Source organism: Haliotis cracherodii, unplaced genomic scaffold (genome assembly GCF_022045235.1).
Source record: "Haliotis cracherodii isolate W230 unplaced genomic scaffold, xgHalCrac1.p SCAF_15, whole genome shotgun sequence".
Classification (NCBI taxonomy): Eukaryota; Metazoa; Mollusca; class Gastropoda; order Lepetellida; family Haliotidae; genus Haliotis; species Haliotis cracherodii.
This window is the reverse complement of record NW_027266270.1, coordinates 34529607-34555904: the sequence shown is the minus strand read 5'-3', so window position 1 is coordinate 34555904 and position 26298 is coordinate 34529607. Positions and strand designations below refer to the sequence as shown.

The 26298-nt window shown below is 43.1% G+C and overlaps 1 protein-coding gene across 2 annotated transcripts; it reads right to left on the bottom strand.

The window, feature by feature from the left end:
* Positions 1-365: 365 nt before the first annotated feature.
* LOC139462545 (lysosomal aspartic protease-like) lies at positions 366-24613 on the bottom strand. Of its 2 annotated transcripts, none has more exons than XM_071244356.1 (9): positions 24461-24612; positions 20188-20323; positions 16473-16596; positions 15628-15746; positions 14436-14635; positions 13635-13757; positions 9678-9819; positions 8929-9027; positions 366-702 (listed from the first exon to the last, which is right to left on the bottom strand). In XM_071244356.1, the coding sequence occupies exons 1-9, from the start codon at positions 24514-24516 to the stop codon at positions 541-543; spliced, it is 1161 nt and encodes a 386-aa protein (XP_071100457.1). In that variant the 5' UTR covers positions 24517-24612; the 3' UTR covers positions 366-540. The 2 variants fall into 2 exon arrangements, with proteins under 2 accessions (XP_071100457.1, XP_071100456.1); XM_071244355.1 differs by lacking the exon at positions 366-702 and adding an exon at positions 2545-2925 and having other exon boundaries at positions 24461-24613.
* Between the last annotated feature and the right edge of the window lie 1685 nt (positions 24614-26298).

The following is a 26298-nucleotide window of genomic DNA, read 5'->3' as shown; positions in this document are numbered from 1 at the left end:
GAGTTGCATCCATTGGGCACACCAAAAACCAATGATTGTGGGTTCGAATCATGATCAGTCTACCCATTTACTCCTCCAATTTGTTGCATATTTAATCCGTTTAAAGACTGTATTCGCTCTATGAAGCGCCCTCAAACCATCAGCCTTCCTCTCTCCAGATATAAGCTCTATCCACTACACTAAGCTTAAGGAGGCGGTAATATTCAACAGTGTACGGAGGTACATGGATGACTTGGGAGACGGCAAAGGATTTTCACTTCTCTGTCCTTCGTCCTTGGATTAAGTCATCAGTTCCACAAACACTTAATGAAATTAATTACCTACTTGCACAACAATGTGACCAATAAGACATAACAGAAACTTGCTTTTTGTAGAGAAAGTTTATTCCATTCACGCAACATTTTACAAAATATACAAATGCCAAAATCTACACTCGCACAATGTTTGTAAACCACAATGAAAGACTTCCACTCATGTATATTTCCACGACATAATTTACAATTTGATATCGTTACCTCTACCTTTAAGTAGTGGAATAACTTATTTGCTTGTTGCAAATCCAACTCTGTTATTTCCGAGATCAAATTCAGTGTACTGAGGCCCAATAAAGACATCTCCCAGGATCCACAGGGGTCCCCGGGGTGGTGGCACATCAATAGGGGTGAAGCCACTGAGGCAGATGGTGGTACCCCCCTGAGACACCTGGAACAAACACCCACACAGTGTAGGGACAGACAGACAGACAGGAAAGACCACAACCACAAGCAGCCACTAGATGGCTAGTGCTGATCCATTAAGCATGTAGAGATGCATAAGGAAATTTATACTACTCAACATTTGACAGGCTTCCGGGATATTTCATGTGACGTAATGCAACAACTGATTGAACTGTGTGCTTATGAAAGGTTGCACATGCTTCAGTTCCATGGCAATATTGTATACTATTTGTATGACAACATGTCCGATATATCAGTCACATTCAGACCCCACCTGGACACTCCCTATCAAAAGTTGAGTAGTGTATTTTCAAAGTACCTGGTAACCTGAAATAATCACCAAAATTACTTCAAATTGAACCATAATTTCAAAATGTTCAATCCTGTATTAATACTTTTCTGAAATATTAAAAAAAAATATCACTTTGTGAGAACATTTTCATTTTGCAATATAGAATGAACCCTTTTCTCCCTTTTGAATATTGAGGAGTACACAATTTCATTTGAGCTTCCCTCACAATATCAATATGGACTCTTAAGAAATACACTAAAGCTTAATGGATCAAGATGCACAAGGATTAGTACAGTACGTCCAAGGTCTCCGATCATGCTTTTTGACGAGGAAGAGGCTGAAAACATCAAGCTACTGTTGGAGAGAGAGAAAGTGCAAGACAAATGAGTGCTGGACAGTTACGTAGTATGGCAGCTTTGTGCTATTTGTGCCTCACATACTTATTAAGTTGAGTTTAAAACAAGTATCGAGCCAAAGTCATTCCATCTAACACACATGTACTTTGGGCATCATCATTGCAGACTCTCAATCATGTAGGTATTTATCACTAAGTTGTTTAGTCTGAAACTTTACTAGATGGCACAAGCTGCACAATGGAAACCAATGTGAATGTTAATGTTTCAAACCATCCTCCTGCTCCAAGAATGGATGAAAGAAAGAACTGCAACACAAAAGATATTAGCCAAGCCAAGCAGAAACGACAAGCAACTCCCCATGCCAAATGCAGGAACAAGACAAATAGACAGTCAAGGCTCTTTTTAAAAGGCATTCATGCATAGAATCCTCAAACCAGGTCTCAGTCTGCTGCAGGGTTTACCTCTTAAGCAAGACCAAGGCCACAACCAAACGATTATAATGTCTCAACAAGCTCTGGCTGGAGAGAGTTTGTAAATATTCCCTGCAGTTGTTAGTAAGCCATGAAAACAACTCACAACCCAAATATCTACAGTGAGGACTATGTCCCCCGACTTCCTCAAGGAGTCAGTTTGTCATGTGTACAGCTAACATTCCTGACAGTCATGTAAAATTGGATGCAAAGATGGAAGGCATAAAGGAGTGTAGTCTGTCTCTTCATTCTGGTAGTTGACATCCAGACTATGAAAATAGTAACTAAACTTTGGTTTTGTATACATTTTGTGTACCATTATATTTAACATGCATAATTATCAGACAAGGCGGTAGAAACTTAAGCCAACGGTTATGATTAGTGAGTTTCTAGCCAAGCAGTGTTAGTGGACGTCATGTCAAGATTTCATCTTCTAAAAGATGACGATGCTAATTGAAAAACCTCAAACATTCAAAGAGATACACTTGCCAGGTTCATCCTCGGTTCCGATTAGTACATTTTCAGTTTAAACCCCTTCACTGAGACACATAATACCATAATCTGGGCTACACTGCATCAAGATAACTACCAACAACAAACACTCTGATTAACAGGATTAAACCATACAATGTAGTCATTACACCGAGATTCAAATATTTACAAGTGGAATTAACTGAATTGCCTTTAAAATTAAAGACAAGATTTCACATTGATCATCACAAATCGCAGCAGAATAGCTTGTAGATTTATTCCTTCTGTAGCTTGCTCACTTACTCACTCACTGGTCGATATAGCACTATAGGAATTCAAGTTTACCACTGTTTTGATGGTAAATGTGTAAAAACATCTATCATTAAGATCTAAATTTATTTAAAGTATCAATCATTATTCATCTTGATTGCACAGTGTTTTATATATGGAAACAACTAATTTCTTGACGGTGCAAATCCAACACGATTTTTGCCCAAATCAAATTCAGTGTAGTACGGTCCAATGAAAACATCTCCCAAAATCCACAGAGGCCCCCTGGGAGGTGGCACGTCCAGAGCAATGAAGCCACTCAGACAGATGCTCACCCCGCCCTCAGAAACCTGAAAAAGTACATGGCATTATGGGTAATCTTACAGTAAGGATGTAGTTAAGTAAGGGGAGGTAACCAGGGACAATTAAGCAATACATATGAGGGCATGAGCAAAGGTGAAAGCACACATACAGCATACAGAAACATATTGTCTAGTTAACACAATATAACAGTTACAGTGTAGTCATAACACCAAAAGCAGCATTGAGAACATATTAGTAGAATTTACCTATTCGGAATATTCTATAAGTAATACGTTACCACTGTTATACCGAGGCTGTAGTCCCCCACAACTGCTCTTATAGCGAAATCTTCCACAGAGATCTCAATTACCTCATGCAGCACGTGCGTAGCCACCTAGCTGCCATGTGACACCCTTCACTCTTGTCTCTTGCGAGAGCAAGTGCTCGGGGGACGGACGGGCGGGCAGCAGCCTAGTGGTAACGTATTACTTATAGAATATTCCGAATAGGAAAATTCTACAAATTACATTAAGTAATACGTTACCACTGTTATACCGAGGCTGACTACCACAGTAGGCGGTGGGGAGCACCGACAACCCGAAACCTGACTGCTCGTGTTCCTTCCAGCCAGCGGAAGTAAACAACAAGGCGGATGCACTCGATGCGCATGCTCCCAGCTTGGCGTTACCATATAGGGATACCAAAGCACTGTCAAGCGCATACCGTAAGGCTCAATCGTCATTGCCAAAACGATTGGTGACTCCAAACGGCCCCACTGGATAGGTATTTCATCGCCGCAGCGGATGAGAACACAGTATCCGTGTGAGCTAAATCTTAGATCAGGTTAAACAGTCGAAAAGAGGGAAATTAATTTCATTCGGACCGTATATCCCGAGAACAAGCCTACTTAAGCGTGTGTAATAGGCGCGTGACCTAAATTCAATATTGGAAAGCATGTATTACAAGGTTGCAATACACGACAGACAATTAGGTTAATAATTGTCAAATCCAAATAAAGAAACACACAGAAAGCCGCACTCACCTGTGGATGAGCGCGCTGGCTTGTGGGACCCCTACTCCTGTACCCACGGCTGTGGGAACGTTGGAGTAGACCCAGATTGACCACCGTGAAAGGTCTGAAGCCTGAGGAGTTTGGAAATGCGACGGGCACACCCCTTCGATGACCGCTTGTGCCGCGATCAGCGGCCCAAGACGGTGCACACCCTCCACGTCTTCATCAGAGACCTGTCTGAGGTAATGATTGGCAAAAACCGAGTCAGAACGCCAGTAACAATCCCGCAATATTCTGTGAACAGATATATTGGAGTGTAGGGCAAATGTTGCCGCTAGCGCCCTAATCTCGTGCGGGTGTGACCCCGCTACCGGTAACCCCCGAGACCGGTACGCCAGATTGATGACAGAACGAAGCCATAACGCAATCGAGTTGCGAGTTATGTCAACCGTGCGATTAGGGTTACACGATATGAACAGACGGTCACGCCCTTGTCTGCGATCATTCGAAGCCTTAAGATAATACTTAAGGGCCCTAACGGGACACAGCGATCTGTCCTCGGTATCAGCAGGAGGTAAGATTTCTTTGAGGGATCTTACAGTGAATTCTCTCTCCGTTTGGCCAAATTTCTGATTCTTAGCGACGAAGCCCATGAGCAAGCCCAGGCGGACCGCTCCTTCGTCGCCCCTATCGAATCGTACTTTGGTGACATCGAGTGCATGTATTTCCGACACTCGTGCCGCCGTGGCAAAGGAGAGAAGAAATGCTGTTTTCCAAGTCACATGCCGGAACGAAGCACTACCCAAGGGTTCATACGGAGCCTCCGTAAGTGATTGTAACACTAAGGAGAGATCCCAGGCCGGTGCCCGAAGGCGGCCCTTTTTAAGATCTTGCTGTTTGAAACCCTTGATAATACCCCGAATCACCGGCTCTTTTGAGAGACTGGTACCCATAGCAACGTCCCGTACCGTAGCAACGGACGAGACATAGTTGGCAATGGAACCCCCGGAGAGTTTCCGGGTCTCTCGTAAGTGAGACATGAAACGAGCAATATCCTGCACAGATACCTTATCTGGCGAATGAATGTGATGTTTGCAACACCACTTCGTGAAAATAGCCCAACGTGCATTATACACCTTCTGGGTAGAATCACGATGCATACTAACGTATGCCCGAGACGCCCGACGAGAAAAACCTTTACTCCTCAGACGCTCGGTGACAACATCCACGCGTGCAGATTGAACTGCCCTGCGTTTGGCTGAAGCTGACGGGTGTGAGGGTGGATCAGCAGATCCGGTCTCACAGGCAGTGGAAGTGGCGACTGCGTGGCCTGGGCCAGCAAGTCGGGGTACCACGATCTGTTCGGCCACATGGGCGCGATCAGTAACATTCGACAGCGAACTCCTCGGAGCCGGCTGAGAATGAGTGGTATTAACGCCGTCGGCGGGTAAGCATAAGCGTCCATGCCCGTCCAGTCTAACGCGATAGCATCGTGATCGATGGCCCTCGGGTCCGGGACTGGTGATACAAACAACGGGAGTTGATTGTTGGACCTGGTTGCGAACAGGTCGACCATCGGATGACCCAAACGTTCGCACAGCCACTGAAACACCACTGGGTTTAGCATCCACTCCGTGGGGCTCGGATCCCGAGGCCTCGATAGAGCGTCGGCCAGTACGTTCCGCACACCTGGGATGTGACGGGCGCGTACCTGGCACGGGACACTGTCCACCAGAGCGTAAAACTCGAACGCGAGATCGAGTAGCGAGTGACTGTGGGTTCCCCCCAGTTTGTTCACATAGGACACTACCGTCGTGTTGTCGGTCGCCAGCATGAGCCGGGCGTCGACGAGACGATGCTTCCAGTGATTGACTGCGTTTATCACTGCCTTGAACTCGAGGCAATTGATGTGAAGACCTTGTTCGTCTACGCACCACAGCCCCGTGCTCCCCTCCCCCTCTAGATGGGCGCCCCAGCCCATTAGAGAGGCGTCTGTATACAGGTTCAACGTGGCGCGGAAGGGCCGCATAGAGACACCTGATAAGACGTTGCAAGGGAGCGTCCACCACTCCAGATGCGGTCGGAGCCGATCCGGGAGGGCGACGGTCGCACTGTTCTCCTCCTGTGCTAACAACTGGATTAGAAACCGTTGCAGCGGGCGGAGTTGGAGACGACCCCGTTCGGTGCAGTCCTGGGCTGACACAAGTAGCCCTAACAGCTGTTCCTAAAAGTGAACAGTCTGTTGCACTGCTAAGACTTTGGCAATCATCGCCTGAATCTTGTGCCACCGGTCTGGGGGGACAAAGAGGCAATGGGTCACCGTGTCGAACCGACCTCCGATGAACTGCAAGTTCTGTGAGGGGGTTAACTCGCTCTTGGGGAGATTAATAATCCACCCCAATTGCTCCAAGAGCCGACGTGCGAAATCGAGATGGCGTGACAGGGCCTCAGTCATTCGATTGGCCACTAGCGAGTTGTCCAGGTACGCGAAGTACCTGATACCCCTCTTGTGGAGGAACCCCACTATGGGGGTGGTTAAGCGGGTGAACAGCCAGGGAGCGGACGAAAGACCGAATGGGAGTACAACCCACTCGTAGTGCCTGCCTTGAAAGACAAACCTGAGATACTTGTGATGATCCGAGTGAATCGGAACATGCAGATAAGCATCCTTCAGGTCGATCGAAGCGAGCCAGTCGGCCGGCATGATCAGAGCTTTCAGGTCCGCCAAGGTCAACATTCTGAACTTGGGCGGCTTGTGCAGGTAAAACTCGTTGAACGGTTTCAGATTGTGAATCATTCGGCACTGTCTTTCGGCACTCTCTTTCTTGGGAACAAGAAATATCCTGGAGTAAAACCCCGGTGTTATTTCTGGTAGGACTAACTCCCGTACCGCCCTCTTCTCCACCAAACTGCCGATGGCATCGGCGAGGATGGGAAGATTGGCTTCCGAATAGAAACCTTCCAATGGGGCGACGGTGAGCGGCGGATCCGCTTTGAGATCTAGCCGATAGCCGTACCGAATCGTGTTCACCAGAGACCCAACCAGATCCAACGTATGCTGCGAAGCCGCGGCAGACGAAGCAGACTGCTGTTCTTTTAGAACACCAGGGATCTGATTATTAAAAAGGGTCTGCGCAGACCAAGGCTGCGAAAGTAACACCTCCTGGTTGGCGGCGTCCAACCCAGAGGAGGCAAGGTACGCTTGCCGCCTCAAAAAATGGCACGTGCCGGAAAGAAAGGCCGAAGCCCCGGCAACGTACTCAAGGGTCGCATTCAAACCGATCAAACAGTTGTCCGTGGGGGAACCTTCGACCAGACTGGCCGCCGCCGCCAAGTAGGTGTCGCCATGTGACATAGCGAGCATGGAGTGCCGAGAGAGGGTGTCCATCTGCTGTAAAGTCGCTTGAGTGACTGTAGCAGCAGGCGGGGCACGGACACCCAACCTCTCCACATGGGCCTCCGCGGTGGGACTTGATTCCGGGAAGGCCAAGTCATGCACCGGGAACGAACCCTTTCTCCACGACGGAGGAGGTAACGGGAGTCCCCGACCGGAGGCCGCCGCGAAGGCTTTCTCCAGAGGCGGCTTGATCCCGCGCAACAAAGTTGACGCGGGAAAAGCCTTGTCGGCGGACTCGTCAAAAACCTCGGAGGAACCCACCGAGCCGTGGATTCCCCGGGGTACCAGCTGGGGCCGTGGCATGTCCTCAAAGAGGTCATACACCATGACCACACGGTCCTTAGTCGATAACGGGAGTATCGGCTCCGGGGAAGGACCGGTGACTACGGTAGCCGCCGCTGTACCCGTAGACCCCGCGTCCGAACCCGCAGCCACCGAAGGGGCCGGGGACGGAACAACCAGGGCCTTATCCTGAGATAAGGCCGCCAGTTTGGAGTCCACCAATTGCGACAACAAAGCCGCGACGGAATCCCCGGACAGCCCAAGGGCCGCCAAGGGAACCGCCGCCGAGGAGGTAGTGCCCGCAACGGGCGCCCGACCGGACGAACCGGCCACCTCAGGGGTGATAGCAGAACGCACGTAGCGCCTGTATCGCCCAAAATCCTCAGGCCCCAGACCCTCGCACAGGGTGCACCGGGTGTCCTCGCAAGGGACCCGGCACCGCGGGCATCGATCGTGGGGATCCCGGGACGACAAAAACTTCTGACAAGCGCCGCAGCGCCTGGCAGCAGGAGTAGTCGGGGTGCTGGAGAAATCCAATTCCATGTCAGACATTGTTCTTTGAACAAAAAGCAAAACATGGTTACAACACACACACCAAACATATTCACAAACGTAGATTTTCCGAAGAAAAACAAACGATAATAGCGAATACAAAAAATACATATATTATAGATATATATATACTCATAGGTGATGCAAAAAAACACCCCACAATATACCACTAAAGGTAGACGGAAAACACAAAGTGCCGCCGCCACACCCCGTAAGTAGCGAAAAAAAGAAAAGGCGCGAAAATTTAGGCGGGAAAATTTTCTAAGCGCCGTATAACAAACACCCTGTAAATTACAGTTTACTTAGGACTAAGAAACAGTAATAAATATCACCAAGGATAGCAGGTAGAACGCAGAGCAGTCTATGGATACGTCTTGCGAAGGCAAGCGAAGAGACAAGAGTGAAGGGTGTCACATGGCAGCTAGGTGGCTACGCACGTGCTGCATGAGGTAATTGAGATCTCTGTGGAAGATTTCGCTATAAGAGCAGTTGTGGGGGACAACAGCCTCGGTATAACAGTGGTAACGTATTACTTAATGTAATTTAACCAGTTTTGTGACATTCCAATCAAGGTCCCTCTCCGTCAGGGTACAACCAAGTCACTGTAAGTCACCTTCAGATCCAGTCTAGTTACCTGTCATCACAACAGTGCTGCGGACCCCGTCTAACCGCAGGTAATCAGCCTGTCATCCACGAGGAGATGTGCCCAATACTCATCCTGGGATTCCACAGCCCTCCCTAGTCATTTGAAGACTTTACTGGCCACAGTAGGCTGGTGTTAAAAGGCCGACCTATGACAAGACTTACCGTGAGAACATACTGCTGTCCTGTCAGAGGGAATGCTTTTCCTCCAATCGTGAACGTGATAACAGGCAGGCTGGGGATCTTGTTACAGTCGACCATGTACTGTGTATAGAACATACGTCATGTAGCCAACAGTTTTAAGAAACAAACAAGAATTAGTTTTTGTTAAAGCAGCTGTTGCAGCATGGCTGGCGTCATCCTTGACTATCCAGTCCTGGAGAGATGGAGAGAGTGACATCACCTCCCACATGAAGCAATGGGTCCAGGGTATTTATCATAATACAATGGCAAAAACAAACAATATGCTGGATAATCAAGGATGGCCGGCTGGTGGCTGGCTAAAATGACCTTTATCAAACTGAACTAGTATACTTTATAGCATGAAAGTTAATTACACAGAACCTAACTCAGAACAGTAACATAGCAAACATGGCGAAAAAAAATAATAGTGTTGGTTCTCAGGCACCACCTGCATCATCATAAAGTCTGCCGCACGATTTGTTTTTATTTCCATTTTCCAAAATATATAAAAATCCTAATACTTAAACACAATGCACAAAAGAGATGGAAAATGGAAAAAAAAACCCTGCAAAAACGAAACGTGCCATGAACTTTATGATGATGTTGGCAGTGCCTGAGAACCAAGACTATTATTTGTTTTAGCCTTAGTCTCCTCTTAAACATGGAAGAGGACAGTTAGAATCATTTTAACATATTTTATAACTCCAATCCTTCATGTAAGTCTAGTGTACCTCTCCTTTGGCGAGTGGTGTTGCTCCGATGGCCTGGTTCAGCTTGGTGACCTCCGATGTGGGTCCAGCCAGGAGAGAAGTGCCAGTGTCAGCAATAGCCTTGCATCCTCCTTCACAGAATTTTGATGATCCCAGAGTGATCCTGAAATATTCAGCAATAATCAAGCTACATCAATCTGTAACAATGTAAGTACCGTATTCGACATAATAAGCGCCCCGCTCTAATAAGTGCCCACTGCCATATTTGCTAATATATTGGCTGGTGAACAATCCCAATTAGCACCCCTTCCGATTGATCAATGTACACAAGTCCTATTTATTCGTGTATAATACACACTTTTGTGTAATATGCATCCTCAATTTTGGGGAATTAAACGCTGAATAAATATATCTGTCGTATATAAACATTTCAGGCTGTCAGCATAAACCACATAATTTATCTTTCAACTCTGTTTTTTTCACCAAAATAATATTCTAATAAGAGCCCCCTATTTCTAATTTTGAGAGCGCCCTGGGCGCTTATTACGCCGAATACAGTAATTGAGTCTGGACCAAATAAACCAATAACTGAAAGCATGAGTGAGTGAGCATCTTCCAGAGGCAAGGGAATATACTGACTATAGGCTTTCCTCCCACATCAAGCTGACATGCTGTGATATAACTGGAATACTATTCCCAAGTCAATCCGGTGTTACACCACTCACTCACAATCTTCCCGAGGCAAGGGAGTTAACTGACCAATGGCGAATGAGTGGTTTAACAACCAATTTGAATTAGGAATAGTATTCCAGTTATAACATAACATGTCAGCTTGATGTGGGAGGAAAGACGAAAGTGATGCAGGGCTTAGATATTTATGACTTTGGTGAAATCCACTAGAATGGGTATGGTGCTGACAAATGTAGAATCATAATCAGGCAAACCGTACAATGACACAAAATCAGCCAAATCAGTGAGTGAGTATGGTTTTACGCTCCATTTAGCAATATTTCAGCCATACCACAGCAAGGAAAATGAGCTTCACACACTATACCCATTTAATAATCAAACTCCGGTTTTCGGCATGATGTGCGAACCCCAACGCCCCTCCCTGCCAAATCTGACCATCCAATCCTCATGAGTAGCTCTTATAACAAGAACAGGACACTGCCGAACTATTGTTCCCCAGGAAACACGAGCAACAGACCACATCATAAGGACACACAGTCTCACCACATGATCCATGCTATGGGGTGCACTGATACACAATCAGCAACAGACCACATCATCAAGACACACAGTCTCACCACATGATCCATGCTATGGGGTACACTGATACACAATCAGCAACAGACCACATCATAAGGACACACAGTCTCACCACATGATCCATGCTATGGGGTACACTGATACACAATCAGCAACAGACCACATCATCAAGACACACAGTCTCACCACATGATCCTTGCTATGGGGTACACTGATACACAATCAGCAACAGACCACATCATCAAGACACACAGTCTCACCACATGATCCATGCTATGGGATAAACTGATACATAATCAGCAACAGACCAACAGACCACATCATCAAGACACACAGTCTCACCACATGATCCATGCTATGGGGTGCACTGATACACAATCAGCAACAGACCACATCATCAAGACACACAGTCTCACCACATGATCCATGCTATGGGGTGCACTGATACACAATCAGCAACAGACCACATCATAAGGACACACAGTCTCACCACATGATCCATGCTATGGGGTAAACTGATACACAATCAGCAACAGACCACATCATCAAGACACACAGTCTCACCACATGATCCATGCTATGGGGTACACTGATACACAATCAGCAACAGACCACATCAAAAGGACACACAGTCTCACCACATGATCCATGCTATGGGGTACACTGATACACAATCAGCAACAGACCACATCATCAAGACACACAGTCTCACCACATGATCCATGCTTTGGGGTAAACTGATACACAATCAGCAACAGACCACATCATAAGGACACACAGTCTCACCACATGATCCATGCTATGGGGTGCACTGATACACAATCAGCAACAGACCACATCATCAAGACACACAGTCTCACCACATGATCCATGCTATGGGGTACACTGATACACAATCAGCAACAGACCACATCATCAAGACACACAGTCTCACCACATGATCCATGCTATGGGGTGCACTGATACACAATCAGCAACAGACCACATCATCAAGACACACAGTCTCACCACATGATCCATGCTATGGGGTGCACTGATACACAATCAGCAACAGACCACATCATAAGGACACACAGTCTCACCACATGATCCATGCTATGGGGTTCACTGATACACAATCAGCAACAGACCACATCATCAAGACACACAGTCTCACCACATGATCCATGCTATGGGGTACACTGATACACAATCAGCAACAGACCACATCATCAAGACACACAGTCTCACCACATGATCCATGCTATGGGGTGCACTGATACACAATCAGCAACAGACCACATCATCAAGACACACAGTCTCACCACATGATCCATGCTATGGGGTGCACTGATACACAATCAGCAACAGACCACATCATAAGGACACACAGTCTCACCACATGATCCATGCTATGGGGTGCACTGATACACAATCAGCAACAGACCACATCATCAAGACACACAGTCTCACCACATGATCCATGCTATGGGGTACACTGATACACAATCAGCAACAGACCACATCATAAGGACACACAGTCTCACCACATGATCCATGCTATGGGTTACACTGATACACAATCAGCAACAGACCACATCATAAGGACACACAGTCTCACCACATGATCCATGCTATGGGGTACACTAATACACAATCAGCAACAGACCACATCATCAAGACACACAGTCTCACCACATGATCCATGCTATGGGGTGAACTGATACACAATCAGCAACAGACCACATCATCAAGACACACAGTCTCACCACATGATCCATGCTATTGGTAACACTGATACACAATCAGCAACAGACCACATCATAAGGACACACAGTCTCACCACATGATCCATGCTATGGGGTACACTGATACACAATCAGCAACAGACCACATCATAAGGACACACAGTCTCACCACATGATCCATGCTATGGGGTGCACTGATACACAATCAGCAACAGACCACATCATAAGGACACACAGTCTCACCACATGATCCATGCTATGAGGTACACTGATACACAATCAGCAACAGACCACATCATCAAGACACACAGTCTCACCACATGATCCATGCTATGGGGTGCACTGATACACAATCAGCAACAGACCACATCATAAGGACACACAGTCTCACCACATGATCCATGCTATGGGGTGCACTGATACACAATCAGCAACAGACCACATCATCAAGACACACAGTCTCACCACATGATCCATGCTATGGGGTGCACTGATACACAATCAGCAACAGACCACATCATAAGGACACACAGTCTCACCACATGATCCATGCTATGGGGTGCACTGATACACAATCAGCAACAGACCAACAGACCACATCATCACGACACACAGTCTCACCACATGATCCATGCTATGGGGTGCACTGATACACAATCAGCAACAGACCACATCATCAAGACACACAGTCTCACCACATGATCCATGCTATGGGGTGCACTGATACACAATCAGCCAGGTCAGACATTGTGACCAACAAATCTTCACTTGAGAGCTCTTGTAACCAGTATTGGGATCACCATGATGAGACCAATATGGTTCACAAGTTTCCTCAGTTGCCAGTTTGAAAGAGCATCAACAGATTTATTACTAAAAATCTTGTAAAAGTCTTAATAAATGTTAAAAAGTTGTTGTTTTTATATATTAGATTCAAAGAATTTGCAAAATCAGTTCAAAAGTGCAAAATGAAGGTGCTACATACCCGTCCATTTTGAACTCCCAATAGCCCTGCTCTGAGACTGGGACATAGGTGAAGTTCCCACTGTACTTGGCTGGATCACTTCCTCCGAAGATCAGCTCACCCCCTTCCTTTGCCTTAGGGTCCCTGAAAACATAGCAAGTAGCCATGTGGGAAGATGTCTTGCAGCATTACAACATGAGGACATAGAATATCTTTTCCTGAAAGGTACCAAATCTCATTATACTACTGCAAAACAAAAATCTGAGGACATCTCCTTATGGGTCATGTGAGAATGACCTTTCATCTGACCAATCAGAGCGTAGCCTACCAGATCAGGAAAGTGACAGTCGGAATGTGCTTTCTAACCTCAAAAAGTTTCACATGGGGTATTTTGAATGACAGTTACGGGCTTTACGATTGAATCCATACAACCGAGGCCATCTATTAGCCTTTCCAGAAGATTCATTTGCTCAGTTTTCAAATCTTAAATCAAGAATTTGTCAAAATATGTTTCAAAGCGTAGTCAGCAGTTTGAAATTAGTGCAATAAACACGAGAAAGCTGTCTTCTGATTGGCGAATGTCAACTTCTTGTCAGTCATTCCATAGGTCAGTCAAAGTTCACGAAAGGTCAATCTGAAATGACCCATAATGGGATGTCCTGAGATCTTTGTTTAGCAGAAGCGAGAACTAAGATCTAATTTTAATGAGATTGGAAATGTACTAACTGTAGATTATACTGTGTTGGTTGCTGTCCTACTTTTATGTCAAACTGTAGTAAGTGAACTCAGGTAGGAGGAGAAGACGGACTGGGGGACACCTACCGACTCAGGTAGAAGGAAAAGATGGACTGGGGAACAAGTGACTGCTGCACCATGTTGTAGAAGACGGGGACGACCTGATCCACCGAGATGGAAGAATAGCCCAGTCCAAGGATTCCGTCAAACTTGGCAGCAACAAATGTGATCCCAGGCTGTTTTGTGGCCTCAGCAAATGTCTGTTTCTTCACCGTCACTGTGCCAATCTGCAAAAGGTTTCATGGAAAACATTGGTACGAAGGAAATGGCTCTACTGAACCGATCTATGCATTGACCACACAAGCCAGATATCTCAGGACTGTCTCACTAATGATAAATGTATAATGTCTGGAGTGAAATAAATCAATATTCATGTTACTACCTTTCTGGCCGACATTACAGTTTACTTTCTATACAATTCAGGCCTACATTACAACATAATTTCCAACCAATTCATTCTGATATTACAGTTTAATTTCTATCCAAAGTACAGTGTTAACTTTCTGGTTACCTGGGTCACCTGGTACTTTTGTTTGATCTCAGTAACCAAATAGCATAAATGCTTGGCCAGAGGAATTTATTATCATGTATCATGCTACTGGTCAGCTGTTGACACCATAACTAGACTGTCCTGACGATGTGTGAAGTAAACAAACCACAACACACTAGCCTTAGCTTGTTGAGGTGTGGCACATTTTGTTTGTATATTGTTTAACCCCACACTCAGCAATATCGTAGCTATATGATGGCGGTCTGTAAATAATCAAATCTGGGCCCGTCAAATCAGTGATCAACATAGTCAAAAACAATCTATGTCGTCAGGGCACAGGGACACGCTATCAACCAAGTCAGCCTGACCACCCAATCCATTTGTTCGCCTCTTACTGCCATCATAAAATGCAGAGGACCAACCTAACCCAGAAACCCCACGAAGTGTGAAACTGTACTTACTGTAACATCATCAGTGCTGAGGACCAACCTAACCCAGAAACCCCACAAAGTGTGAAACTGTACTTACTGTAACATCATCAGTGCTGAGGACCAATCTAACCCAGAAACCCCACGAAGTGTGAAACTGTACTTACTGTAACATCATCAGTGCTGAGGACCAACCTAACCCAGAAACCCCACGAAGTGTGAAACTGTACTTACTGTAACATCATCAGTGCTGAGGACCAACCTAACCCAGAAACCCCACGAAGTGTGAAACTGTACTTACTGTAACATCATCAGTGCTGAGGAATCCACTGAGTTCACCAGTGCCGTACTGGATGGCGAACTTTGTGCCATTGGCGATATATGTGCTGGACTTGGTGCTGTCATACTTGTTGTGGAGCACTGTGGAAGACAACAAAACAATGTCAGAAACACAGCTGGGCCCGTCAACATATCTCCAAGATTCAAACAAGATTCATATCAGGAGATCCCAACCATTTCATCAAGTATTATCCTCAAAACTACTTTCCTTTACACTTGTTACACAAAATGAGTGAGTTTGGTTTAAGGCCGCTTTTAACATTATTCCAGTTATATCGCGGCATGTCAGCTTAATGTGGGAGGAAAGCTCGAAGTGACGCAGACCTCAGACATTTACCACTTTGGTGAAACCCACGAGCATGGGTATGGTGCTGACAAACCTAGAAACATAACTGGGGCGAACCCGGATTTGAACCCACAATCATAGGTTTCTGGCGTGCCCAAGGGATGTAACTCTGCACAGCAAATCGCGGTGCCTTAGACAACTGGGTCACCCATTCCTCCTACACAAAATGAAGTCCTTACAGAACATATGTAAAGTCAAAATAACCTGTCACTTTTCAAAAACAAAAAGATAACCAAACAAAACAATTATACCTACCTAACAGTTAACAACAGGATTAAACTTCCATTGGATAAACTGTATAGTCACTGAACATGTTACAGAATCCACAATATCATCACATGCTCAACAGCCTCAAAATACACATGTCAGATACCTATCCATGCATGAAAACATTGAAACATGAAGTGACCCTGAAAATGTGCATATATCATCCAGCCCCTCTTCCAGCAATGGCTACTTACAGCAGGCAATATCAGTTAGAGAACATTTCTTGGACGGAACCCACAAGTTGGAGGATCCAGTATCAAAGATAACCTTGAAGTCCTGGGCTGGTGTCCCGATACTGATGGGGCCATAGTACTGGGCCTGGAAGAGAAACACACTTGTCAGCACTGGTAAACAACATCATAGCAACATACAACATGATAGCAACATACAACATGATAGCAACACACAACATCATAGCAACATACAACATCACAGCAACACACAACATCATAGCAACATACAACATCACAGCAACACACAACATCATAGCAACATACAACATCATAGCAACATACAACATCATAGCAACACACAACATCATAGCAACATACAACATCATAGCAACATACAACATCACAGCAACACACAACATCATAGCAACATACAACTTCATAGCAACACACAACATCACAGCAACATACAACATCATAGCAACATACAACTTCATAGCAACACACAACATCACAGCAACATACAACTTCATAGCAACATACAACATCACAGCAACACACAACATCACAGCAACATACAACATCACAGCAACACACAACATCACAGCAACACACAACATCATAGCAACATACAACATCACAGCAACACACAACATCATAGCAACATACAACATCACAGCAACACACAACATCATAGCAACATACAACATCATAGCAACATACAACATCACAGCAACACACAACATCACAGCAACATACAACTTCATAGCAACACACAACATCACAGCAACATACAACTTCATAGCAACATACAACATCACAGCAACACACAACATCACAGCAACATACAACATCACAGCAACACACAACATCACAGCAACATACAACATCATAGCAACATACAACTTCATAGCAACACACAACATCACAGCAACATACAACATCATAGCAAAACTCAACATCAAAGCAACAGACAACATCAAAGCCACAAGTTAGTGACCAGTATATCATGGCTCTTTAGCATGTTAAGCAAATTAGTTTTCATGAAAGCTGAAATATCTTTCAATGGCCTATCTAGGTGTCCTATGTTAACATTGTCAAGGATGGTGACTGTTTAAAGTAAATCCCTCACCTGCAATGTCTTACTGAGAAGAGAACATAATATAATATATAATAAAATAAAATAAAATTCTTAAAAAATGCTTAGCCTTTTATGACAGTTTTTGTTTTACTTCTTACACAACATGCAAAATCTATCTGAACATTCTTGATGGTCGCTTTGTGGAGAGCACCCGGTCATCTACCCGAGTTATCATCAGTCATGACAATTATATACCATGACAATGTTGAAGGACTTTCACAATTGTGAGACTAAAGGAAAGTGATATAACTATCCATATTTACAAAAACAACATTTTGGCTCTGTGGTCACCATGTTCACCAAGCTTGCCGCCTTTACAAGTGTGTCTGCCATAGAATCTTTAACACCACAATCCCATTAGCTGTTTTGAAAATTTGCCAAGGTAAACAGGGTAAAGCTATCATCATGATCATATCAATTAAGGCAATTAATTGAATTCAGAGTAGCCTCCCTTACTTCAAAGACTAAAAACATTGGGGCAAATTGGATTAATTTATTTTTCTATCGGGAACGCAAATTGGGTTTTACCTTGTTTCAAATTTGGAAAAAACTTGATCACAGTCTGAGTTTTTTAACATAGTATTAAAAGATTGCATTCCATGCAATATCATAAAAGTAGGAATTAAACCTTTTACTCTTTATTTATCCTGCGACGGTTGAAATACAGGTTACCTGACTAAGGCCATAAAATTAGTTACTAGTTATTACATGAATTTGGAAATTCATAATTCAAATTTGGGAATTCATAATGACATTTGCTACAGACTTGGGGTCGAAAATCGGCCTCTGAGCAGGTCTAGATAAATCCGTGGGAACGGCCACAGCATGAGTGTATCTCAATACACCAGAACAAAAACAACAAAGGCCATGAACTGAAATACTAGGATGGTTCAGACAAGTGGCAAAGTTCCTTGTTAACTGGGGTTATTATTGTCACAAAAATTAACAAGGAAGTCAAACACCTGATATGTAGGACATGGGCAGTTTTCCTTTAACTTGGGGTGAACGATACAGGAAGGTCTCGATATGATACGTATAGTGATACTCATAAAAGGAGTAGTGAGTACTTTATTTTAGCAAGTGTATCATCTTGTATTGATACCTTAAAAGATGTATCATGTGTCATATTGTCGTGTGAAACTAATGATGCTCTGGTGCATCACTTCACCCCTACTTCAACTCACATTTAACATGTTTCTCCCAATGAGATAGTAATCTTTCGTAAATAAGTAACAAATAAATTTGTTTGTTAGTTTGTTGTTTAACGCCGCACTCAGCAATATTCAAGCTATATTACCGCGGTCTGTAAATAATCGAGTCTGGATCAGACAATCCAATGATTGATTGATATGGGCATCTATCCACGCAATTGGGATACGATACAACCAAGTCAGCGACCCTGACCAACTGATCCCGTTAGTCGCCTGTTATGACAAGCAATGTCGCCTTTTAGGGCAAGAATGGGTTGCTGAAGACCTATTCTACCCCGGATCTTGACGGGTAACAAATAAGTAAATAAAGTGTGTATGTATCGTATGTATCGTATTGAAGACCACATATCATTGTACATCAGTGTATCATTTCACCCTTAGTCTCCACAAAGTACTGGAGATAAAGCAACTGCCAGATTGCGTTTCTGTTATCACAAGAAACACTTGATCCCATCATATCTATGTTTGAGTGTTCTGATACGAACCAAGGACATGTACTTGAAACACTGCAAGATCAGCAAACTTGTGTGGCCACTGATGTACATACTGAAATAACTTCTAAATGCATCTTCCCAAGGCAAATGTGTTAACAGACTATTAAAGTCCAGTTTCCACCCTTGCCGAACAAGGCTGCAACTATGGAATTATATTTTGGCTAGAAGAATGAGTCTATGCTTAGTCCAATTGAGATTGCATAATGAAATCAACATCTAGTTCTTAAGCTATCATGCAGATTTTGGTCGATCGCAGGATTTGCAAAGCATGTGTAAATCCAACTCGACATCAAAAGACATTTTCCAAATCTTTCCATGTTTTTAATCAAGGTGCTCAAGTGATTGGATGCACTTTGAAAAATAAGACCCTTTATGTAACAACAACAATTTTGATTATCGATCGAATCATCTTCACTGAGCATACCTTTTTGATTGAAACAAATGCAAATGATAAGAGAGGTGGAATCTGATTGGTCAATAGGAGGGATCTAGAAGGGACATGACTTGTAATGAACTGATGTTTATCCGAGTGCATTGGGCTAAGGGTAGTAACTCGGTTCATTTGCATCTAGGAGTTTTGCAAACGCCGTGAAACTGCGGACATATGTTCCAGATCTGTTAATTATTGGTTTAAATGAATGTTGGTAAGATACATTCATTGTCAACCCACCCCGCTGGGCATACAGTGTGATGTACCCCGTGTGAGAGCACACAGGTAGGTCACACCATATACAGGAACTCCTCAAGATCTGTTGAAAACATGTTATGTCACACTATTACTTTTAAAATTGGATTGGAATGGAGAGGTTAGGCAGTGTCTGTAGCAGTAGCTCACATGGCTTATTAACCATGGTGTGTGATGGGCCAAGTTACCCCGACAAACAGTGACTCACATCAAGGTAGTTGCTGAGAGGCTCAGGGTCCGGTCCTGTCAACTTGCCGACGTTGTACTTCCTTGACAGACTCTCGATAGACATGCCATGTTCCTTCAAAGTTTGACGGGCAGTCTTGAACTTGGTTAGTGGAATTCTGCAAAGGAAGGTTCATATTATAGTGACATAAGTAACTGACACATCCTGAATATTCTGAGTTATTTATCACACATGCCCATCCACAATGTTCTAAGTTATTTATTACACAATGTTCTAACACACATGCCAATCAACAATGTCCTTTGTTATTTACCATACAAGCTCACCCACAATGTTCTAAATTCTTAATCACACATGCCCATCAACTATGTCCTAAGTTATTCAACATACAAGCTCATCCACATTGTCCTAAGTTACTTACCATACACGCCCATCTACAATGTCATAAGTTATTTACCATACATGTCCATGTACTGAAATGGTCAAAAACTCCAAACCATGCTGACCAAAAAGGCTTCAAAGACAAGTGAGCGAATGCCATGTAAGCTGCAGATATTCCACCTGAATGTTGGCAGCATGTAAAGGGTTAATCACAAGGCAAACCAGTGGCTGAAGGCAGCAAGTTCCATTCAATCGGGGGACACAATGACTGATCCTCATTATCATGGAAAGTCAGCAACAAACTTTAATCTGTATTTACCAATTTACAAAAAGTATGGGGTACTGGGACCTATTCTGACCCAGACTCCTCAAAAGCTTCAAATGCATTTATGCATTCTTGAAAAGCACATTTCATCACTATTCCTTTTGATATTGGAAACTACATATACAAATAGGACTTGTGACATGATCATCACATCAAAGATACTGCATCAAAACATTGAAATAAAAGTGCACTCCCAGCTCAGATATATTTAAAAAAAATAGATCATGCATAGAGGCTACCTTTAAAATATATATATATTATATATTTGAATCACAAGGGGCCCCAGAACCAGCAGATGAAGAAATATCAAGCTTAATGCTTTCATAAACAATCATCAAATACTCAGGGTGATTGCGATAGTTGGCAATTCAGTGCACACTTTTGTTTAATATGTCCTTCTAGAAGTATTGTATACAATCAAATGTTAATAAAAACAGTGTGGGCACTGTACAAAAGCTGCAATTTTAAATTAAATATGCAATGCAGCAGGTAGAAACTAACATTTTTAGTATTCTAGTCCTTATGATGATAACATGTAGCAAAACCCTTATAAAGGGCAATTTTTACTAGTCTTACTGCCAATTTCGAAAGCTGCAATGATATTTTGCAAATGTTTGTCAATTTGAATGCCAGGATGTTCTGCATACTGGATTTTTCCTACCAATTTGAACCTTTTCGCGTACAACTCATTTCTGTCTTTCAATAAATATGCCTATATGTGCGAGGTACATTTTATTTGACTCTGTTTCTAATTGAGAAGGTTTTACTTTAAGCAAATAGGTTTAAAGAGGCACTTGTCTGGAATCACTGGAATATAGTGTTCATTGATATGACTCGAATAGGTCGTGACACACTGCCCCACAGATAGGAAAGCGGGTATATTAACATGATTAATATGATAATGTCTTATAATGTGCATGTGCGCCATTTGAACATGTTGAAAACTTACCTTAAACAGTGTTAAAGAGAGAATTGTGCAATGGTGTGGCCCACTATGGTTATGAAAGGGTGATTATGATACAATCAATACCTTTTAAAGAAAAGTTTGTATGCCTGACCACAAAAAAAACTTTCAAAATGAAATGCATCCAATCCCTACTGGGTATAATTCATGCTAGCTTCATAAACATCTATACCTCAGCTGTAAGTTATACTGTAAGTGTTGATAGAAAGAAAAAAAGTTTCCAAATATTCAGTATTGTGCTAGACATGATGCACATCACAAATACGTACCATCATGTGTATGCCCTGCAATTTAGATCTAGATCATAATGATGACGCCCCAGTCGTTGAAGACGGTCGTGTTTTGCATTACAGTAAGCATGCCTTGCAACCATAAACAAAACAAATATTCAGAAAAATACTAACTACAGTGGTACCTCGCTACAATGCTACCAATGGGGTCCAAATAATTGGTGGGCGTTATAGACGATGAGCCGTTTAACCGAGGCCGAGGCGGGGGAGCGCGCTCGGCAAATCTCAAATCATCAATACATATTTATCTCACGTCACGTCAAAATAGTATATATTTTTATGGACCTAGATCTTCCTGTAATATCATTCATTTATTAAATCTGTCACATTTCACAATGTCTGAAATACGTATTCCATTTCAATTTATCATTTTTTATCTATAAATTATTATTTTTATTGAAAAATTATTCACTATTTCCCGCAATGTTATTGAAAATAAAATTCTCGGACACACATTTCGACAACGGGTCCGCATCGAACATGTCAAAGAGCAAAATAAAGACGTTTTAAGCAAATCTTTAAATTTATTATACAAAGTGATAAATAAAATCAACAAAAATATATCTAAAAGTAATCAAACTTACATCTAAGTTATTATTTCCATCGTTTCGTGCGATCGCGTGTAATGTAAGTCAAATGACATCTCGGCTTTCGTCGTCAGTGGGTTGGACTTTACGCGCTTTTAGTAATACTCCAGCAACACCACAGCGGGGAATACCAGAAATTGGCTTCACTTGTACCCATGTGGGGAATTGAACTCGGGTTTCGGTGCGAACAAGTAAACACTTTAACCACAAGGCTACCCTACAGCCTACAAAATCCAGAAATATATTATCATTATTATCATATTTTATCCTATTTTTTGCTGTTGCTTTTACAATGTTTACATGGAAAGACTACCGTATATTCCCCGAACCTAAACTTCATATATATTTACTTATATAGCTGATTAAAAGTGTGTAAGTACTGTTGTCCTTTCAGATATGAATTTCTCTCAAACATAACCATTGTTCATGCATAGAAACAAGTCAAGACAATAAACAGGCATATAGATCCCAATTTGGACGAGTGAGGTGTTTGTTGGTTGTTTAAGTGCACACCCAGCAATATTCCAGCTGTATGTGCAGACAATCCAGAGATTGACATCATGAGTATCAATCCACGCAATTAGGATACGATGATATGCCTTAACCAAATCAGTGAGTCAGACCACCTGATCCCACTAGTTGCCTCTTATGACAAACATTGGTTGTCTAGTCCAGACTATTTACAGACCTCCGTTACACAAACAACAAACAAACAAAGCAGCCAGCCAGTAAACATGGTAAACATTTTAGCTTGGAACAAGCTATGGCTGACAGCTCCGCCAAGTCATGGCAATATAAACCACTACGTCACACATTTTAACTACCAGATCCTTAGTCAGTGTTTAGTCATCTCTCTTGACAAGCATGGATGCTAAGGGCCTTTTCTGTCCTGGAATTCCCTTTGGGTATTCTTTGTATTTGAACTGAAGACTTTGAGAGATAGAGAATGGGCATGGATGAAGGTGAAGTGAAATGAAATGGGGTTTCACATTGCATTATTGCACTTATATAGCGACATGCATGTGTGTGTGCTTGAACTAGTGAACCATTTCTTTCTTCAGCCCCTGGATGCTGAGCACCAACAACAAGTAGTATCTTTTAATGTCTTTTGGTATGACACGGCCGGGTTCAAAACCCTGACCCACCACTAGTGTAGGGAGGTGGTTGAATGAGGAGCTTGGTTGGGTTCAAACACATTTGGATATTGTTTCAACACTTTGTTGTTCAACACAGCACTCGGCGAGATTGACCACCTGATCCCATTAGTCGCCTCTTACGACAATCACACTCGCCGTTTAAAAAGGCAAGCATGGGTTGCTGAAGACCTACTATACCACGGATCTTCACGGGGCCTTTGGATATTGAGTCATTGACATTGTCAGGTCATTACGTGATTACGTCAGAGAGCCAAAATATAAACCCACGAGCTCATGTTTACTTTTGACAGATCAAGGCAAATAACTGGGACGTATGATAGTTGGATCCCGTCATGTCAAAGGGAAGCAATTCTGCAGCTACATTGATGGGAAAGACTTCCCCCATTCGGGCGGAAGTCCTATCATTGCTTACAACTGTTGACCTCAAAATATGAATTTTGATCATATTCGTTTCTTCACCGTTTGCATATTAGTTGCGCACCAGGACAAATGCTTGACCGGCACAAAAATAACAAATGTCCGTGGACAGTAGGCCAACATATTCTGATTACTCTTCACTTACTACGGCGTGAAATGATAAGTTGTATTACCTGACAAGTCCATAGCAAGTGGCCAATAAGGCCAGGCAGACGATAAATGTCTTCATCACAGTTTTGCTTCGCACTTCGCTCCACAAGACAAGATACTGATGAAAGTTACAAGCAGTCGGCGAGCTTTATGTGTGAGCCCCGGAACAGGTATTTTAGAACGCAATCGACGTATATATACTATCAGAGGCACAACTATCTATCATGACACGTGACGTTCATGCGGACAGTCAGACGAATCGTGTGACATTCCCCACTACATTTAAACATATACATTTCCAGTTGTAATCCAGTGGGTATGTCATACATTTACAGTGTGACAGAAGAGATTAGATCTGACAATAAGCCAGGTTTTCTAAAGACATTATTAAGATGATTATTGAATTCTCACATCCTTGCTTCCTTGCACAGGGTCACGGATAGCCATACTATACTGACTGTACTGATTACATTAACAAAAGACAACAGCTTTTTTTAATGTAATCAGTACAGTCAGTATAGTATGGCTATCCGTGGCCCTGTGCTTCCTTGTATTTGCGTTCTACTGCTGTTGTCAGTGTCGATTGCTATCAACCAAGGAAGTTAAACATATGTTTCAGACTGAAAAGCAATAGAAAAGCCTGACATTAACCTTCTTTCTTGCTTCATATCCCCCTCCTTCATTCTATGGGAAGGTATCCTGTGAACCATATAACCCACAAGGTTATCGAGTCTTTTGTTTGTTGTTCAACGCCATACTCTATTCCATCTGTGACGTCGGTCTGAAATTATCGAGCCTGGACCAGACAATCTAATGATTAATATTGTGAGCACCGATCCACGCAGTGTGTGTGTGTGTGTGTGTGTGTGTGTGTGTGTGTGTGTGTGTGTGTGTGTGTGTGTGTGTGTGTGTGTGTGTGTGTGTGTGTGTGTGTGAACGGTGCTATCAGACCATGCATTATAGACACAATTTTGGGAATCGAACCCACGACCAACACATCGTGCTCTCCGTCGTGCCATAATTTCCCCAGCCTTTACATCGTGGCGGGTTCTATGTGTGGAACAGGTGTTGAATTTATTATTTATCAAGATGTAACGTTAATGCTTTACCGTACTCGACTTTACATTTTAGTTGGCAGATAATAGGTTTTGCCCTCCACCGATATTGGGAACATTTATGTGGAGGTGTATCCAGAATACCACAGTGAAGTCAGTTGGATATTCGACACTTGCCTCTCAATGTTTCTTGGTGCAGTCTCCGTCCATTAAACAAAAGTTGGATAAAAACACGTGCTTCTAATGATTTAGTTACAGCGTGGAAATAAATACACATCTATAAATGTCAATATGACCTTTTGTTATACTGCAGCAAGACGAAGTTACACTTTAAGATGAGTGATAAAGAGACGACGGTGCTAAAATCCCTAAGGTAAAATAAATTGTCTTAATCCAGCTATTTTGCAGAATAACAAAAATAAATGTTTCACATTCAGAACTAGGTTTATATCGTTCATGCTTTTATTTTTATCTATTAAGATAGTATTGCCGTTTATTCACCATGGCATGTAGTCAAAGCCCGCTTATCAGCTTAAGACAAGCAGGAGACGTCGGCTGCTGCGCAATTGCATAGAAAATAAACAGTTGTACTCCATGTAGCACATTTCACACTTCCGGCTGTAGTTTCATTACTAACAGCTGTTTGGGGCTCATGATCTGAAGCATCATGTGACTCTCATGAGTTTTCTCACGTGATCATCTGCATTAATAAACAACCCTCGGGATAATGATATTGAATTTTGCATCTGCAAACGCATGACAAGCCCTGGCATGGACGGGTGTGGTTACTTATTTGAAGTCGTTGA